General features: G+C 33.0%; 5 protein-coding genes across 5 annotated transcripts; 2 read left to right on the forward strand and 3 right to left on the reverse strand.

The window, feature by feature from the left end:
* Positions 1-108: 108 nt before the first annotated feature.
* Positions 109-1,356, reverse strand: LOC115442346 (ribosome maturation protein SBDS). Its single transcript, XM_030167356.2, has 2 exons — positions 1,084-1,356; positions 109-809 (listed from the first exon to the last, which is right to left on the reverse strand). The coding sequence occupies exons 1-2, from the start codon at positions 1,212-1,214 to the stop codon at positions 185-187; spliced, it is 756 nt and encodes a 251-aa protein (XP_030023216.1). The 5' UTR covers positions 1,215-1,356; the 3' UTR covers positions 109-184.
* Positions 1,357-3,195: 1,839 nt separating this feature from the next.
* LOC115442342 (gametogenetin-binding protein 2-like) lies at positions 3,196-12,562 on the forward strand. The gene is given in 9 exon segments (XM_030167350.2): positions 3,196-3,531; positions 3,796-3,986; positions 7,633-7,776; positions 8,419-8,528; positions 8,531-8,721; positions 9,818-10,042; positions 10,491-10,772; positions 10,943-11,380; positions 11,455-12,562. Coding segments are annotated over 9 exon segments (1,869 nt in total). The 5' UTR covers positions 3,196-3,441; the 3' UTR covers positions 11,653-12,562.
* Positions 12,551-14,172, reverse strand: LOC115442343 (3-oxoacyl-[acyl-carrier-protein] synthase, mitochondrial). Its single transcript, XM_030167353.2, has one exon. The coding sequence runs from the start codon at positions 13,977-13,979 to the stop codon at positions 12,672-12,674; it is 1,308 nt and encodes a 435-aa protein (XP_030023213.2). The 5' UTR covers positions 13,980-14,172; the 3' UTR covers positions 12,551-12,671.
* A 227-nt stretch (positions 14,173-14,399) lies between these two features.
* Positions 14,400-16,959, forward strand: LOC115442345 (neuferricin). Its single transcript, XM_030167355.2, has 4 exons — positions 14,400-14,988; positions 15,092-15,235; positions 15,511-15,697; positions 15,768-16,959. Exons 1-4 carry the CDS (start codon positions 14,712-14,714, stop codon positions 15,937-15,939), a joined length of 780 nt encoding a protein of 259 aa, XP_030023215.1. The 5' UTR covers positions 14,400-14,711; the 3' UTR covers positions 15,940-16,959.
* A 519-nt stretch (positions 16,960-17,478) lies between these two features.
* LOC115442347 lies at positions 17,479-18,409 on the reverse strand. Its single transcript, XM_030167357.2, has 2 exons — positions 18,197-18,409; positions 17,479-18,121 (listed from the first exon to the last, which is right to left on the reverse strand). The coding sequence occupies exons 1-2, from the start codon at positions 18,208-18,210 to the stop codon at positions 17,578-17,580; spliced, it is 558 nt and encodes a 185-aa protein (XP_030023217.1). The 5' UTR covers positions 18,211-18,409; the 3' UTR covers positions 17,479-17,577.
* Between the last annotated feature and the right edge of the window lie 610 nt (positions 18,410-19,019).

A 19,019-nucleotide genomic window follows, 5' to 3' on the forward strand; every position in this document is an offset into this window, starting at 1 on the left:
AAATAAATGTAATAACATTTTAATCTAAGTAATTTGGTATTCCTCTAGTTTTAACCTCAATACCTTTATTATCACATATAAAGTTTCAATTTGTAAAAAAACATGGGCTTAATGAAAATCATTTATTTAAATACTCGTTTACACAGATTGTTAACAGAGATTATTAATAGTAACAGAAATGGATTTACAGAGCTTGTTCACCTTCAACCATTTCCTTCAAGTTTAACAGTTCAAACTGCCCTGTGCCCTTTGTCTCCGTCCGTATCATTTCATCCAAATTGCGGAAATTTCCAGGGTCTATAAGACATATAATATTTGCTGTACCAGAGTCCCAATTTTCTTCTTCAACGCTCATGGCAAGTTTTACAACTTTATCTTTTGTTTTTCTTGCATCTTTGCCGGTTAATAAAATTCTGACACGCATCTGTGCTCTCTCCAAAGGTATTTCATTCTTCAACAGTTGTATTACATCAAGGGATTGCTGTTTAGCACTCTTGTTCACATTTACAGAAAAATGTATGTCCTTCATGGCTTTCTCTATGATTGAAACAGGATAAGGCCTCTTTGTCTCTGGGTTTACACATTTGTCTGCAACGGTTGTTGCAATATCTTTGAACAAGGAATCAATCTGTGAGTGCCTCTCTTTGTCTGAAACCTGCAACTCGCCTTTTTCAAGGATCTCTTTACATATTTCTGTTTGGTCATCTTTGCCAAATATTTTAACTAAATCCTCCTTTTTTGCTACTTGACCTTTGGACACATTTGTGAATACAGTGTGAGTTTGTAAAACTTCATCAATGTCTTTTTCTCTAAAACAAAATTACAAGTTTTAGCAGTTCAGGATGTAAATTGGCAACCATAACTATTAAAAAAATTTAACCCAATATGTTGGTGACAATAGTGTTATTTCTAGTTAGAAAAATATTAAATACCTTTAAAAAGCTACACAGTATAGTATAGTAAAATTATATTGCGACTATGGGTGCAATACCGCTGTCGACAGGTCTGCATAATAACGATGCAAAAACAAAAGTAATCAGTGACAAATAGTACCTATCTTTACGAAAATAATAGGTGACTTACAATTTATTCCTCCAAGACAACACTTTGTTCCTGTAACATGCTATTTCAAATCTTTTGCCACCTTTTTTTAACCTTACAATAGCGACATTTGTCAATCTTATTTGATTTGTTGGTGTAAAGATTTTAGACATCTTGCATTAATATAATTGTCAAATTAATTAATATTTCGTTATATCCAATTACTAATCTTTCTTTATACCTATTTTTAAATAAAATATTTATTTTTATTATTTGCTTACAACAAATGACACTTGAGACCACCAGTGTTTACATCTGAAAATAAAAATTAACGTATCCCTGCTTTTTTGCTTCCTCCATAAAAACAAAGAATTAACGAAAAATTCTTGAAAAAGGAATTTATTTATTCAGTGTCTTGGCAATAAAGGTAAAACATAAGTATCTTCTGTCTTAGTATAATGGTACCTTTAATACAAAGATATGATGCGACTTGTGAGCCGGTATTCGCACTTCAGTACTCGAACTCGGGCTGAGGTCAGACTGAAAACATATTGCAAGTGTTTATTTTTTTTTTCAGGGGCCTTCACAATCTGATTGACCCAAACACGCATGTCACGTATAATAAACTTAATTCCTCTTAAGTCTGAATCCCCAGATATTATTATTCAATTACAAAGTAAGAGCTTTTCCCGCTACAAAAATCTTTTCATATTCAACGTTTCACTGAATAGTGATCTTGCTATATAATAATATAATAACTATAAATGTTACACATATCAGACATGCTTATTACACTTCAAATACACCGCTCTCAAACCAAATATGTGGTCACTGTGACCAGTGGACCAGTGTGGTCCATGGTGACCCATGGATGTATATTTTATAGACATGGACGTCTATAACTTAAACTTTTTGTTTAAAATCTGAAGTTAGAACTAAAGTTTGCTGCAGCGCTAAAACATCAACCGTCGTCTAAGCAAACTTTTTAAACATGCAGTGCTAAAGCGCTAATAGACTATAAGCAAAATGGCGACCAAAATGTCACTAATATAACCTATTTATTCACTTCAACAATAAATAATTTTAAACTTACTTGACTAATCATTTTTACTCACATCCAAGTTTATACTTGGACTTGAGTTCTTATATTATGAGCGCCGCTCTGTACGCAACCACACGCTGTTAATTTTGAAATCATACTCAGAGACCAATAAACTAGAATCATACTAAAGTTAGGTGTACGGATTGCAAAAAGGTTTAGGCGAACACAGTGAGTGTTTAGAACGCTAGATCTAGTACGCTGTACATAATATGGATCGATGGTTGTCAAACTTAAAAGTTTGACCACAAAGAATGATTGTGTGTTCTTTTTAATCTTGTCTTATTTCGAAATTGTCATTTTGTGATTGACTAATATTTGATAAAATAATAAATGTTCTTAAATAAAGTAATAATAACATCAGCCCTGTAATATATTGTCCCATTGATGGGCTCTTGCCTCTTCTATTACTGAGAGAGATTAGGCCTTAGTCCACCACGCTGGCCTAGTGCGCATTGGTAGATATCATACAACTTCAAAATTCCTATAGAGAACTTTTCAAGTGTGCAGTTCTTCACGATATTTTCCTTCACCGTTAAAGCAAGCAATAATTCACAAAGAATACACACATAATTTTAAAAAAATCGGAGTTTTGTGCCCTTTAGATTTGTACCTGCATTCGTCTTGACAGTCCGTTCCACATCCAATGTTTTTAGGACTATAGCTAACTCCAGTTACCAAGTTAAGTCCAACACACCCAAAAAAACTACGCTATAAGAACAATAACATCCTTAGAAAATTCATTCATGGTCTTGTTATTATTCCTGCCAATCTGTTATGATATCATGCGCAAAAAAATGAAAAATTTTATAATCGCTTCATTATGGTTATTCAATGACAGTATTTATTTATTTCAATGTAGGACTTTTGAATGAATACACCACCTCTCACCACAAATAAAAATATAAATACAAATCAACGGTGCACGAGACTTATCTGCTCATATCAGCTTCTGTTGATCTGTCGCTGATAGTGTAGCACTTGGATTATAATTTATATTTTATGCAAAATATATGTAGTGCCGTTATACGTAACAACGTAACTTACAAGTAAATGAATAATTATCTAAGGTGCTTAGAGTATGGTCTAACACTAGTTATGATTTTTTATTATGTTAGTAAAGAAAATTTAGAAAGCTGGAGTTACACGAAGAAAAATATCAAGTGTTATTTTTAAAATTAATTATCTGTGATCACTTTGCTGTGTCAGACGCAACACGACGTGTATTCCTTGAGATTTTGGCCGTCATTTTGTTAGATTTGTGTATTTTGTCGGCAGTTTTATGTGATTAATCATTAAAAATGGCGAAATTGGTTGATATATACAACAGCGAAAAAGAACCTGTTATAAAGCGGCGACAATTACCGTTAATAATCTACGAAAATCTTACTGTAAGTGGCTGTGCACTTTGACGTTACTACAAACGTAGATTAGCCAGGGATAGTCCAGTAATAACACAATTAGGAAGTAGTTTTCGTTGTGAATAATAATCATTCACGGCGCGTTCTTCAGTTGACATTTTCAACAATTTTAATCAACATTTGTTTTGTTCAAAGTTCATTGATTTCGACAATACTAATGACGTCTTTTGGTTGACCTTATTTTATGAATTTATTCCTTTGTTAAATTGTCGCATATACTGTTTTTGTTCGCAGATGATCATGGATTTGAACACAATGGGTCTGATATGTGACAATCCCCAAGTGAAGGGACGAGAATATGAGGAGTTTATGCGCAAATACAGAATACTAACAACGGATGAGCTCAAAGCAGCACTGAGAGTAGATGCTTCAGATATCTTCAATGTATTAAATCAAAGCATTCCTTGTGTAGGCTGTCGAAGAAGGTAATTATTAATTAAGGTATTTTTCTACTAGTGTAAGATTATAGAAGGCATAATACATTCACTCAATCATTAAATACAGATAACCTATCAATAAACACAATCTGAGGGATGTAAGTAAGTAGTGGAATGTAATTTAAAAATGCAATCCTAATAGTAAACAGACATGACTAATGTTATAATTTTTTTTGTATGAGTTTTTTATTAGATGACATCTAGCAAATTTTTCTTTTAATCCGACACAAAATGACAACTCAATAGACAATCACTGCACTGGATGTGTCAAAATTATTTATTCAACTTGCAGTTACTTTTTGTGTTTGTAATTATGATGCATGTTGCGCTATTCTTTTCTTAAGTTATGCAATTACTTCAACTTAAGAATATTTTAGAAGAATCCTTCTATATATATTAAAACCCTTAAAAGTGTATACAGCGAAATTGGGGAAATGGTTCTCACAAAGGTTAAAAAAATAATGAAAACTATATTTATCATAAATGAATTGTTATGTTACTAATAATATGGATGCGGAAATTGGTAAAAATCTTTGGATGTTAGTTGAGAATAAGCATAGGAACCGCTTAATTGATTTGGATGAAATTTGCTACATAGATGGCCCTTGTCCTTGAGTAACATAAGTACTTTTAACCAATAGGAGTATATAGTGGGATTTTCTAGGTAAAGATGTTTCATGTGGGCAAACCTGAGAATAACACCTAGTCCATAATATAACAAAAACTTTATTTGCATTTTAACCTTTATGAAGATAACAGTAATTTGAATGATTTCTTTATTCCTCATACCAAAAACAAGATTAAGCTAAAGGTAAGGGAAAGTAATAATGACAACTTTCTTTTCATAAGTTTATGTGAAGCAATGATAATGTAATCTATTTACATAATAATATAGGGTAGATTTGACATTGCGTTAATAAATGAAACCACATACTTGTCCTCTTGAAAATAACACTATAACAATTTTGTCCCACCAAAGTTGTAAAGTAAAAATATGTAAGTTTCAAACAAAATAAACATCAATAAAAATAATTTTATATTTATACACTCTAATGTTACTCCCACCACTGTAAAAAAGCTCATCACAATGGCAGCATTACACTTTCAGGCAAAAATATTCTCACATACACACCATATTGACACTAAACTACAAAATAATAACAAAAAAATTTAAAGTTAAACTAGACTTTTGACAAAAAGATTTGTTATTCATGGATAATTATTATGATGTTACCAAAGGTAAAGAGTATGTATTTTGTGTTATTAAAACAATGTCAAAATTACTCTAGATAAATATAAGATCTGGTTGTGTGCTTTAACTAAGTAGAATATTAAATAAGTTTTCTAGGACTTGAATATATGTAATTTTAGAAAATGTATATGATGAGAAATAAAGAAAGGAAAAATCCGATATTTACTCAAGTTTATTCAGCGGTATCTGGCAAAAAATCAATGTAGGGATTCACTAGTTTCCTGATTAGTGAGCTACAACTGATGTATAACAAACAATATTCAAATAAAGATAAGCTTGTCACGGCAACCAAGCTATAATAAAGATACCATTTTAAAATGTTGATATTCTTAGGTTAGCAAGGATAATAACTATATTGAAACTAAACATAATGTTACAACAATCAATTCTTGTAGCATCATTTTTTGATCTGCCACTAGCACTTTTCAATATAACTGTTCATATTTTTTTTTGGCACCCACCATTTATACATGTGGAGAACCTTGGCAGTATATATTATAAATAATATGAGATATGTAATGAAGTGAATTTCAGACAAAAGTTCAAATTCATGCAATGAATGACTCATCAAGATTATGGTTTTTACTTGTTCAATTATATAAAAAGCATTAAAAACTAAAGTAAGAATTCTCATTGACTGCCTAGAGATATTTCCAATTTATTAGAATTATGTTTATACATATATTTTTTTATTAATTTGTTTTTTACATGAAATAAATTTTATCACCATAATTTAACATTACAAAAAGAAGCCTCTATAAAATTATAAAGAGTTTAAACACACATTCAAATTTTAATATTATACCTATATTAAACACATGTAGTTAATATTTGTAATGTAAGTACATGCATTTGCGTATTATTTGAAAGAATGTATTTGACTCAATTTTGAAATGTGATACTTACACTGGTTATTCTAAGAACCTTACCCAGGAACTCTATAGGTCATGTATGCTGTATTTGTTGGTCTAGTCAGACAAGGCAATCTTGATATATCAATATGCAAATATGATGTTCGTAATTATTTACATAAATTCATAAATTTGCAGGAAGTTTTATGGATTTAATTTGTTTTGTATATTTAATTTCATGTATATTTATATTACAGTAAGTAATGAATAGAAATGTATAAATATTTAATGTATTTGAGCCTTCAAATATATTACATTTTTATTGGTTGATTGACCATAACAACTTTTTATGCATATGTATCAGGATCTGAGGTTGAAGATTGTATATCTATTAAAAATAAAACATAACAGAGCAGAATTTAATGCAAAACAACTGTCTTCAAAAATTCCATCCAGCTGCAAACTCATGCATGATAATTGGCACTATTTGCACCATATGGAGTATTTATTGTGATATGTTTTACATATTTATTGTAATAAACAATATTATAGGTTATTGTTTATTATTAGTGATATTGCATTTAGGCTGTTAGATTATTGTCTGGAAAGTGGAAAGGGATGTTAAGCTAGTTGTGGAAATACTGCATTTTATTATTTTCCTTGTTTCAAGGCTTGCAAATGGGGATATAAGATTCTATACAACTCCACCTGATTGAGTTATTTTCAGAAAAAAACCACTTGCATATTTTGCATATAAAAAGTTATTCCATATAAGATGGTCATTTAACACCTGTTTCAATAACCAACCTCAATCTTAATTTTCGATTCTGTCCTAAGAATACACCAATCAAAATTACATTTGTAGCATGTAAAAAACATCTTTATTCTGATTGGTCTATATTAACTATGGATCATAGAGTTATTGAGACTAATTATTCAAAAGTGCCGTAAGACTTGTTTTTGTGTGTTTGCAAAATAATTCTTGAAACATTTTCGCATTATTCTATAAATATTAGAAGTAGAAGAGCTGGTTTTATGCGTTTTTTTTACGTAAATTTATATAAAACTAGCTTTTGCTCGCGGCTTCGCACGCGCGAAGGTTTTCGCGATAACAGTTACGCTATATATTTTTCCGGGATAGAAAGTAGCCTTAATATTCTCAGGGTCTTAAACTATCTTCATATTAAATTTCATAAAAATCTCTTCAGTGGATTTTGAGAAAATCGATAACATACATACAGACAGAAATGGGGACTTTATTTTATAATATGTATAGATTTTGAGATTTTATGTTACCACATTAATGACAGAGGTCACTATACTTCTTATATTTGAAATTATAAACAAAAATAGAATTATATCCTTTGATTTTAAAGTTAAAAAAAAACTATTATAATATTTATGTATTTTTTTTTATATTGTCTGCTTCAAAACTGGATATCGATTAGGCACCTTGAATAATATTTCATTTCCTTATGTACAACATATTTGGTGTTTTGCTAAATCCATAATTGATTTCTATTAATTCCAGTGTGGAACGCCTTTTTTATCAGCTATGTAAATCAGGACACCCCACATTAGATCCATTGGTTCTCACGCCTGATGAAATAATGACCATTAGAGAAGATAAAATAACCCATCCACAGTCACTAGCCACATTGCTCAATGGACACAGGTGAGTTTAAATAGCAGTGCAAATATATATTCATAAAGATTAATATCCAGCTTTTACTTCTGCACCTCTAGTTGTTAATAAAATTAAACATAGGAAGTCAAACAAATAAGCTGCTTGATACACTAAGATATATAGTTATTTTTTCTATTATGTGAAATGTGTGGATAACTGGACGAAAGAGATTTAACCAGTTCTAGTTGTATGAATGTTATACAACTGAAAAGCGTTTAAATATAGTATATGTTTGTTATATATAGTAATGCAATTTGTATATTGTTTAATCACTTTAAATATATCATCAGATGTCTGCTGAAATATCGACAAACATACAGTAAACATTTAGATAATCTTGTAATGACGCCTCAAGGCAGTTTATAACACTTATAATATAAATATTACTGCTTTATTTATACCGCGCGTTAGATGAGATTATTACTAATCTTAAATCATTTAAATATTTTCGATTGAATTATTGAAGCGTAATCGTATACGCAAATTGAGAATAGACGTTAAAATAGACTCGAGTAATAACGCCACACCGGCAGACCGTTCTTGTCACTGTACAAGCGATACCACTGAACCTTCAAATGACCATTTGAAGGTTCAGTGGTATCCTTCCGACACCGATGTGTAACGTTTCAGCACGGGTATCGAGTGCCTGATCCTGAGCCAGCCGCGATGGAAGAAGTCGCAGCGGTGCATCCTGCACTCGCTGGAGGCGGGCACGGCGCGCGGCTGGGGCGCGGGCGGCGCGGCGGCGGCGGCGCGTGCGGCTGGGGCTGGGGCGCGTGGGGCTGGGGCGGGCGCGCGGCGTGGCGCGCCGCCTGGGACGCCATGCGCGCCTCCGCACGCGAGCACGTCACGCTCGTGCACTTCAACACGCTGCACGACACGCTGCACAACTACCTCAGGAAGCATCGCTTCTGCGCAGATTGTAAAACTAAGGTCTGCTCTCTTTTATATCGTACTGCTTCATGACGACCAAGTTATTTCAATTGGTGTCAAATGCATACCCAAATGCAACGGTGAATAAAATGTGGACAAACTATTATTTGGTGCCAGAATTAGACAAAATATTACCCAATCGCATCCTTAGATTAGCATGTAGTTTTGGATAGAAATGCAGATCGAGATGGCAAACATCAACTAAATCGAGCGAGTTTTCGTGAACTGACGTTAGATTGTTTAATTTGAAAATCTTTATAATCATCACAATTTATTCTATCAGTAGTTTTTAAATCAATTTATGATATTATGTAATAATAATTATATTTTTTTTTATTAATAATTTTTTGGCACCGTCCTGGGGTTACACTTGAAAAATATTTTTACATCACAATATAATATTTCTTCCTATTGTCTCATAATAATAAGTTATTAGTGTGAAAATTGGAGAAATAATAAAATAAAATGAATACTTTTTATACATAATTTATATACTTCAGAGGAAATTTTATTACTAAGCTTCTATTGCGTAATCTTAATTTATCATTTTGATAAGATGCACTAGATTGATGGATATGGTCCTTTATCTTACAATCTGGTGCAAAAGTACTGTAGTAGCAAGACTATATAACGAGTTACTTTATTTACAATTTGTTAATTTCATTGATGTGCATGTAAATTAATATCTTATGTATTTTGATGAAAAATTCAATACTGTAATATGCAATGGTATATTACTGTACAATTTATTTGACGTAAAATTCAACAGTCGAATGAGGTTTCTGCAAATATATTTTTTTATTTTTTCTATGTATGATATTTTGTTTTTCTATGTATGAGTTTAGTCTGGCATTTAAAATTGACCATAATTTTATAATGAATAGTGTCTAATGTAATAGAGCGGATGCCCCATTTGATTCGACTATGTGCAACCAATCTGAACCTATATGCATAGTTTTTAAACTATTGTCACGATTTGCACAACGATTATGATAAGGGCAACACAAACATAAATTATAAACATTTAATTCTTCCTTGTATCTGTACTAAACCAATCCGCGCATGTCAAAAAAAATATCAATTTTTTATTGTTCAGGTATTGCGCGCATATCAACTTCTAGTGGAAGAGAAAGAGCCCCAGAAAGAGAAGGGGTACGTGGGAGCACTTTACAGTGGCATAAAGAGATGTCTGTTAGACAAACATCTGCACTTGCAAGCTAAGACTGATTATATCACACACCTGATCGGCAGAGCGGAACCCGAACTCCTCGGCAACCACAGGGAGAGACACGCTAAGACCTTAGAAATCGCACAAGAAGAGGTATGTCAATAGTCATAGTTTAGTTATTAGACAGCTGTTAGATAGTAGTCTATGTATTCAATAATTATAATAAAAATAATATCAGCCCTGTATTATATACTATCCCACTGTTGGGTACGGGCCTCCTCTACTACTGAGAGGGGCTAGGCTTTAGTCCGCCACGCTGGCCTAGTGCGGATTGGTAGACTTCACACACCCTCAAAATTCCCATAGAGAATTTCTCAGGTATGCAGGTTTCCTCACGATGTTTTCCTTCACCGTTAAAGCAAGCCATAATTCATAAAGAATACACACATATTTTTTTAGAAAAGTCAGAGGTGTGTGCCCTTGGTATTTGAACCCATGGAACCCGTTAAACATTCGTCTCAGCAGTCCATTTCATAACCAACTAGGCTATCGCCGCTTTTATTCATTAATAATTGAAATGAAATGTAAATGTGTGTTGCAGGTGCTGATTTGCCTTGGTATATGTATTTATGAGCGCCTCCAACGCATTTCCCTGCGACTGCGCGAAGAGGAGGGCACGTGTCAGACGCTGGCAGCGGTCGCAGTGGAGGCACTGTACCGCAAGTTCGAAACAGCCGTCGAACACAAAAGTGGAGTTTCCAAACTACAACTGTTGTATGATGAAATCACACAGGAAGAACTGACTAGGCAACAAAGAAAAGAACAAAAGAAACTCAAACGGCGTAAGAAGAAGGAGCGACAGGCCGTCGAGAGCAAATGCAAGGTATGTCATGTTTGTAGATAAAACAACAAATAACAAAATAGCTAGTTAATTAAATATAAATACTGAAGTGTCGGGATCTATTAGTTTTGTGGTTTGAGCTGTGAGGTCATGTTCAATAGTTTTTCATTGTTACTTGTGTGGACGTTAATTGACCGACTTTGCATTTTTAGGAAGCTGATTCCGAAGAGCCGGATGAAAAGTGCCAATGTGAAGAATGCTTATTAGAGGAGCGCGACACGCCGACTGATTTGTTATCACCGCGCGACTACAATCAGTGTTTCGAGGCGAGTGGAGACGGGTGTCAATCGTGCCAAGACGATTCGACAGACAAACGTCGCTCGCCTAATAAAACAAGTAAAAAACGAGCCAAAAACGGAAACATCTCGCCCAACGATCACACCCAGGACTGTGGATACTCTTCAGGGAACAATGGTGGATGTTGTGAGACAATGTCGGGCTCCTCTTCACTTATGAGTTCCCCAGAAGGTTCCGAGGTGGCGTGTTCCGAAGGATTTTGCAACCACGAAAGGGGCGACTGTTTAGACTTGGTTAAAAATGACAAAACCTCTTGCACGGGTTTCACACTTTCACTACAAGAAATGTTAATGGTGAGTTGGAAACTCAAATTATGTTATTATTTTAATGTTGTTGAGTATTACTATAGTGTGTTATTTTAATTCAGGACACGTGTTCATCGGACGAGGAAGAAGATACCAGTTATATACCTATAGAAGAAGTAATGGAATTCAAATCACGCAGAAATATAACAGAAAAAAGACAAGAGTTACGACAAAATCTTCGGCAGAAATTCGCTCAACTGTGCGTGAACACGCCGCAGTCGCCGGCCGCGGCGCCGGGCCGCGACAAGCGCGTGGCCTAACTCACTGCGCGCCACCTCATTCAACTGCACCTTGAGAAATTATAGTCATTTTAATCCAAAAGGCACAGACGTAATTGCTTTTATGATCAGTAGTTGAACAGTAAATGTCTCATACGTATTTCAATATTCAGATATAAATAGTAGTTCTCCCGTGAGAGAATATCCATGTTAGTTCAATTTCAGTAAGGATCAATAGATAATCAAATCCTATTTGAAATTATGTAGTCAAATTCATAAACCAGGGCGGTTTGAGTGTTTCATTACTAGCAAAAAAAATTCGTACACATCTAATTACAATAATTTTTAACAGTGTATTGGTGTTTGGCAAAAAAACATATATAATTCAATTTGTGTTCTGATGTCTTTTAATGAGATTCATTGCAGTGTTTTGAGACTTTTGTTGGCCTATTCTGATAATCGAGTTAGCTATCCACCTGTTCTGATATTAATGTAATTGGATTCAACAAATTATTTAGTCTCTGGAAGTTTTTTTGTCAAGGTGTTGATTATTTTTAAACATAATTATATTCATATATGTATTTTTATCTAAAATATTAAAGAATATTTTATTATATTGTAACCAGTGTCAAATGAATATAATCAAGTGCAAGTTTGAATGGTTCAATCAATTTCAATAATACATTTGACTGGATAGACCCAGCATTTTAATATATTTACTATTTAAAATGTTAGAAAAAGCTTAGCAATGAAATGTTTAAAGTAGCATTTTTTGATCAAATTATTTTATTTTCATGCTTTACGTGATTCAATATTGTGATGAATTATTGCTTGTTATCAGAAGCTTAAGACAGCATGAGGTTGGGAGTTACCTTGGCTATTTGCCACTGTTGTTAAAGTCGGAAAACATTTGTAACTCAGTTTTAAATATACTATATAATACAGTGAAAAACAAGTTTTATTTCCCTAAAACATTTTACTTATTCAGATTAAGTTTGTTTGTTTAATTTTGGCTTATAAAATTTCTTATCACAGTCCCTAAAAACTTCCATAACTGGTGCTCATACTTGTGCAATACAGAGTGTAGCATTAGTACCACCAAACCCAAATGAATTTTTCAAAGCCACTCTTCTGTCAGATTCCCATTTTCTTGATGTTTTAACTACATAATTAAGGTTGTCTACTGGTTCTTCTAAGTTGAGTGTAGGTGGAAGTACTCCATGATGACAAGATAGTACTGTAAATAGGGCTTCCAAATTCCCAGCTGCACCTAGTAGATGCCCATGTGCCCCTTTGGTTGAAGATACAGATATATTGGATGCATGCCCTTGAAAGAGTCTTTTGATAGCTGTGGACTCAATGCCATCTCCTGTAGGAGTGGATGTGGCATGTGCATTTATATGAGTTATTGCTTCTTTTCCAATGCCACTATCATTTAATGCCCTCATCATTGATAGAACCGCGCCACTGCCATCCTCTCTAGGAGATGTAATGTGAGAAGCATCTCCTGATAATCCATATCCTAAAATTTCTGCATACATCTTGGCATTTCTTTTTATTGCATGTTCATATTCTTCTAAAACTAATACAGCTGCCCCTTCACCCATTACAAAACCATCTCTTCTCTTATCAAATGGTCTTGAAGCTTTCAAAGGCTCATCATTAAATGAAGTACTCAAGGCTCTTAATCTACAAAAGCCAGCTATAGCCAGAGGACTGATGCAAGCTTCAGCTCCTCCACAAACCATCACATCTGCATCACCATTCCTTATAAATCTGAATGCATCTCCAATGGAGTGAGCGCCTGTTGCGCATGCAGTCGACACAGCGTGATTTGGCCCTCTAAATCCATATTTTATACTTATGTGTCCCGCTGCCATATTTGGTAAGATTCTAGGTACAAAGAATGGGCTCACTTTATTATAGCCCAGTTTCAGGGCGTCATTAGTATCGCATACATCTTTCAGATCTATCATTCCCATGCCGATAGCTACACCAGTCACTTCCTTTTCCTCATCAGATTCTGGCAACCATTTTGCATCAGTTAATGCTTCAGCTGTAGCAATAAGAGCTAAACATGTAGCAGGGGCCATCGATTTTAAATTACTTTTTGATAATGCCTTAGCAACTTTGTCATCAGGCTCTTGTGGTATGATACCGGCTATCCTGCAAGGTAATTTGGCATAATCGTCACTTTTAAGAGAGGTTATACCACAATGTCCTTGTATCAAATTATTCCACACCAACTCAGCGCTCGTGCCTAATGGTGACACAACTCCGAGTCCTGTGACTACAACTCTTCGTCTTGGTTGATAAGATGTTTTTATTTGACGAATAATATTGGTCGATATATTGCTATATTTTACCATTTTTAAGTGAAAAAAATTCTATGTTTTAAATAAACTATATAAAAATGTTATGACGCGTTTGGATTACAAATTGCATTAGATGTTTTTTGCCTAGGAATATTTTTCTTAAATTAGATTGCTTTTATTCGTTTGAAGATGTAAATAAACAATACCAATGCCGTCCATGTCAACCATGTCTTAACCATAGAGTAAGTGATTTCCTACGTAAGAATCGTTCCATATATATTATAATTCTCTTTGTAAGAATCTCAATAGTTTTCAGAGGTCAATGTTCTTCACAGATAGTAAATTCGAATACATGTATTGTTATGGAATCGAGAATATCATCCACAAATTCCGATTTAGTGTAATAAAACGGTTACTACTGTTTCACCTCCCTAGTATAGCGATGACCCTGGTCAATGGTCATTGACCCCAAGGCCAAAATGATCGATGACTTTCCCTAATCATGTTACTTGCATAGAAAGGTTTCAAACCTAAATTTACATACATTTTGTTTTATTTATTATTTATACAATTAATTAATTTAAAACATTTTAATACCGTCAGTAATGTGTCTGTCAAATTCCGAATTTACTTATCATTAATGGGAAACGGAAGCTTTATCTAAGGAAAACGGGATCGAAAGGCCGGGAAAAGTTTAGTTTGAAGGCAAGCCGATACTTTCACCAGCTATTCGCTTAGCAGTATAGTTACTTTCTGGAAAATAAATAAGTGACAAAATATTTCACTATGTTACATTTAAAACTGAAACTAACATTGCCACTAGTACTTGTTTTTGTAGGGATTTTATGTCGTAGTAATCTTGAAATTATTTTTAAAAGTTTAATGAGCTTCATTCGTGAAACAGAAGAGAAAAATAGTATTAAAGTGTTTTTACCTGACGAACTATTGGAATATAAGGGAGTTGTTAAGAGAAACCTTTATGTCGCCGTATTAGGGACGGTTTTTGATGTAACTAAAGGGAAAAAGCACTATGGCAAAGATTCTCCTTACCATTATTTTACAGGTAAAATTATTAATTTAAATGGAGTAAGTTTGTACTCGCTCTTCTTACGTACTTGTTTTTGTTGAGTTTTATTTGCAATCATAAGATAAATCTCATTATATAGGCAAGGATGGCTCCCGAGCACTTGTTACAGGCGATTTTAAAGATGAAAGTGAAAATCGCGATCATACTTTGGATCTGTCTTGCGACGATTTACTTACATTGGTGAATTGGCGGAGTACTTTCAGAAAAAAATATAAATATGTTGGTAAGATTCGTGTTTACCTATATACAATTGAAGTCTATCTTATTAATTACTTACTATGTATACACCTTAGTTTTGTATTGTATATTTATGTATCTGACCATGGTATTGTTCATTAATCATACTGTTTTGTTTTCTTTATAATATAATATCCTTGGTCTCAATGAGTTTTCATAAATCAATTTTCATGTCCACTACTTCTTGCATTCTACAATATTAATAACACACTACCATAAAAGAATTAACAATTTACAATAGAGTTTATAATATTGTTTCAGGAGTATTAAATGGGAGGTATTTTGACAAATATGGAAAAAAGACTGCCTATTATCAAGACGTAATAAAAAAAGTGGAACAATGCAAACAAGAGAAAGAAACAGCCAAGAGGAAAGAACTAGAATATCCACCATGCAACATGGAATGGAGTGAAGATCGTGGCACAAAAGTGTGGTGTTCTTTAAACAGGTACCATAATTTTTGTTAACATTCCATGCATAAAATGTTTCAATATATTAAACTATTAAATTTTTTGCAGTGGTGGCATTACAAGAAACTGGGTAGGAGTTCCTCGACAGTATTATGAACCCGGTGAAGATAAGCCTCGTTGTGTATGCATCAAGGATGATTACAATGTTCCTGCAGGACTACTCAAGGAGTATGATAACTGCGCTAAAACATCTACTACTTGTATATTGCCAGTTAGTTAGTTTTAATATCTCATCTACAATAATAAACTACAAACACCCAAAACTCCTTAGACAACGATAAAGCATCATCACATAATGTGGCATAATTGTGAATTATTTTATAGCTTTTTTTTTATTATTAAATTCTGCATTATAGCAATCTGTCATACTTATGTAACAATAGGCTAATTCTTGTCCAATACCTTAATGTATTTTATTTACTATAACATGATAAGCACTATAGAATTAAGTGTCTCAAGCCCTTCTCCTATGATGCAATGATTGTTACTGCTAAGTTTTAGAGCAAGTTCATTATTATGTTTCATGTTCATTATTCTGTTATTACTTGTGTTATTGTTGGGATTTTCAGATCTTAATATATGATTTTAATGTATTGAGGAATATTAAAGATGAGTCTAACTTTTCAATATTTCAATATTCTTTTGGCTTACTGTACCCTACAACCAAATACCATAGCTCTAAATTTGTTTCAGTATTACTTATCCTATTAGTGTGGTGTGTGTGCTCATTTGAGAGTGCTGACACGTGGGGCAGTACAAGTTAAGTTTTCAAGGGTTGTATCTCCATGTTTACTCCTTGTCCATGTATTATTAGAAATGGAATTATTTCATGATATTAAGAGGCTATACAATTAGTAATAAGAACAGAGTAAATTGAACTTTTCAATTTTAACTTATGTATTATTTTCATATGAGCAATTTCTGTATTTTAAATATACAGTAAGTTTATACTTTACCATTAAAAAAACCAGACAAGTGCAAGGTTGATTTGCAAACTGAGGGTTCTGTATGTATTTGTTATTAAAATTTATAATACCGTATCAATTTGTGCAACATTATCTTTTGATTGGGTTGAATTACAATCTTGTATTTTTTCCACAGTTGAAAAAGACCATAGACCCAAGTAATTTATCACAATTTCAACTTGATAAACCTGTGCATTCTAGAGAAAAAGGGTCTTAAACAAACAGACCTCAAAGTCATCCTATAAAGGTTTTTTAGAGGAATGGAAACCTCAAAAGAAGTACAATATACTTTATGTATAAAATAGTTACCTTAAATATTTAGATTTAAATTATTGAAGAATTTTTTAGGAATGTTTTGAGATATGTATAAACATAAGGGTAGTCCTAGTTCCTGTGGTCTGGAACTGCATGTGTATGTGTAGACATGTGAACATTAATTAATACATCTAAAATTTTCAATGTTTTACATATTAATTATAAGACTACTCTTTTGTAAAATATTTTGAATCTTATTGATTTGAATTTTTTTATAGATCTGATTTGTCATGTTTGTAATAGCTTTTTAAGTAATAAATTTCTATTGCATGTTATCTTTTTGTTTTAATTAAAATATTTTTGAACCTTCATTTTTATTTTATGCGCCTGATTTATTATAGTCTCCATTTGGTATTAATAATTTGTAGAAAATCCTTAGAACGAATTTTTAATACTTGCACAGCATCACATAAGGAAGTTACTATCATGATTGTTTTGTCATGTAACTTGCAATGGTGACCATAATTAAAAGACATTTAAATTTGTACTTATTTGTTCTGTATTTAAGGTTTGATTAATAATGTTGCAGAACATTATAATATAAGTACCATTGGTACAAGCATTGTACTAAGTTATCCTTACATATCAGGTGGGACAGTTTCAGTCTGTACTACTTCATCTAGCTCAAGACATTCTATTGTCTTCAGAAATACTTGCATTGGGATTTTTTTTCTGTTTATAAAAGTCTTATTTCCAAGTAACTTCTTTATCTTTGCTCTGCGCTTCTTAATTTTTTCTTTAGTGTACTGGTTACCCAGTTGGAATGTCAGCAGTCTTTTTATTTTGCGACCACCGATGAGCGCATCCGAATTACTGCTTTGGCTTTTCGGCTCTTCGTAAATCGTCTCTAGAGTTTGAGAAAGTGTTTTAACCTTTTTATTGAGGTACAATGCTTCTATTTGTTTAGGGTTCGCGTTTTCTACCATCACATGTTTCCGAGGTTTCATGTTTACCCTGCGATTAGAGGATTTAGTAATTTCGGGAACTAAAGATTTCCTTTTCCTTAAAACTCGCGATGATAAATCCGGAACTTGCACAATCTCTTCAGGTACATTCGCACAGGTCTCATCTATTTCCATTATGTCTAAATGTGCCATTTTATTTGGTAATTCAGAATCGGCCCTGTGAAAACAATGATTGTTTACATCGACTAGTTTACCGAACGAATTAATAAAACTTTTAATGTAACTGTCTTACCTCGACACTTCCATATTAAGTACTAATAAAATAAATTGCTTATTAAACGAACATGATTGTATTTAATAATTTCCTACGTAAACTCTAATAAAAAAACAGCCATAGAACCGTTGTGTTCATAAACGCACACGTTGCGACAAAAAATTGAACTTCCCTGCCTCTGTTTCGCCCTGTCGTAAATGTTCACTTCGTTCAGAAATCAAACTAAAATATAATAAACATCTGTCAAAACATGGGAACGTAGTAGAGATGAGCTGTGAAATCCGAGAGACCATAAAAAGGCAAATTATATTTTACCTTTAAAACAAACTAATTTACTCCGGGAGCAAATTACTGGGGTGAAATAGTAGCCTAAAATAAATTTCTACTACATTTCTTTTTATACTATTTCAGTACATGGTTTAGCCGTGTACCAAATTTCTTTCAAATCTGTTTAGCTGTGTCTGCGTTTACTTGAAACAAATATTTTCAGGAACTTGCATTTATAAAATTAGTAAGTAATCAAGATAATACAGCTAAGTTGTTGCTCGTAGCATCGCCGGCGTGAAAGCCCCTTTCCAGTATATAAATCCCACTGTGCAAATAGGTACATCTTCGATACAAATAAGGTGAAATATATATATAATTAATAATAATATTATGCTAGCTCAACTGAGTAGCATGTAACGATCTATAAGGACACCTTAATGACCAGCGCCATCTATACTGAATTATCAGATTTTAAAAAATCAATAATTTCTGTGGGAACTAATTATAATAAAAAATTGCTTGTTTTTTGAATCGGTCTATTTAAGTGCCAAATTTCATTAACTATCTATTCAGG

Source organism: Manduca sexta, chromosome 17, assembly GCF_014839805.1.
Source record: "Manduca sexta isolate Smith_Timp_Sample1 chromosome 17, JHU_Msex_v1.0, whole genome shotgun sequence".
NCBI lineage: Eukaryota > Metazoa > Arthropoda > Insecta > Lepidoptera > Sphingidae > Manduca > Manduca sexta.

Bases quoted from the DNA above. Each gene is read 5' to 3' on its own strand.
- LOC115442346 (XM_030167356.2), bottom strand. From the start codon at position 1,214: ATGTCTAAAATCTTTACACCAACAAATCAAATAAGATTGACAAATGTC. The intron at 810-1,083 runs GTAAGTCACCTA...ATTTTGTTTTAG, and splicing joins TTGTCTTGGAGGAATAAATT to AGAAAAAGACATTGATGAAG.
- LOC115442343 (XM_030167353.2), bottom strand. From the start codon at position 13,979: ATGGTAAAATATAGCAATATATCGACCAATATTATTCGTCAAATAAAA.
- LOC115442345 (XM_030167355.2), top strand. From the start codon at position 14,712: ATGTTACATTTAAAACTGAAACTAACATTGCCACTAGTACTTGTTTTT. The intron at 15,236-15,510 runs GTAAGATTCGTG...ATATTGTTTCAG, and splicing joins AAAAAAATATAAATATGTTG to GAGTATTAAATGGGAGGTAT. The intron at 15,698-15,767 runs GTACCATAATTT...AATTTTTTGCAG, and splicing joins GTGTGGTGTTCTTTAAACAG to TGGTGGCATTACAAGAAACT.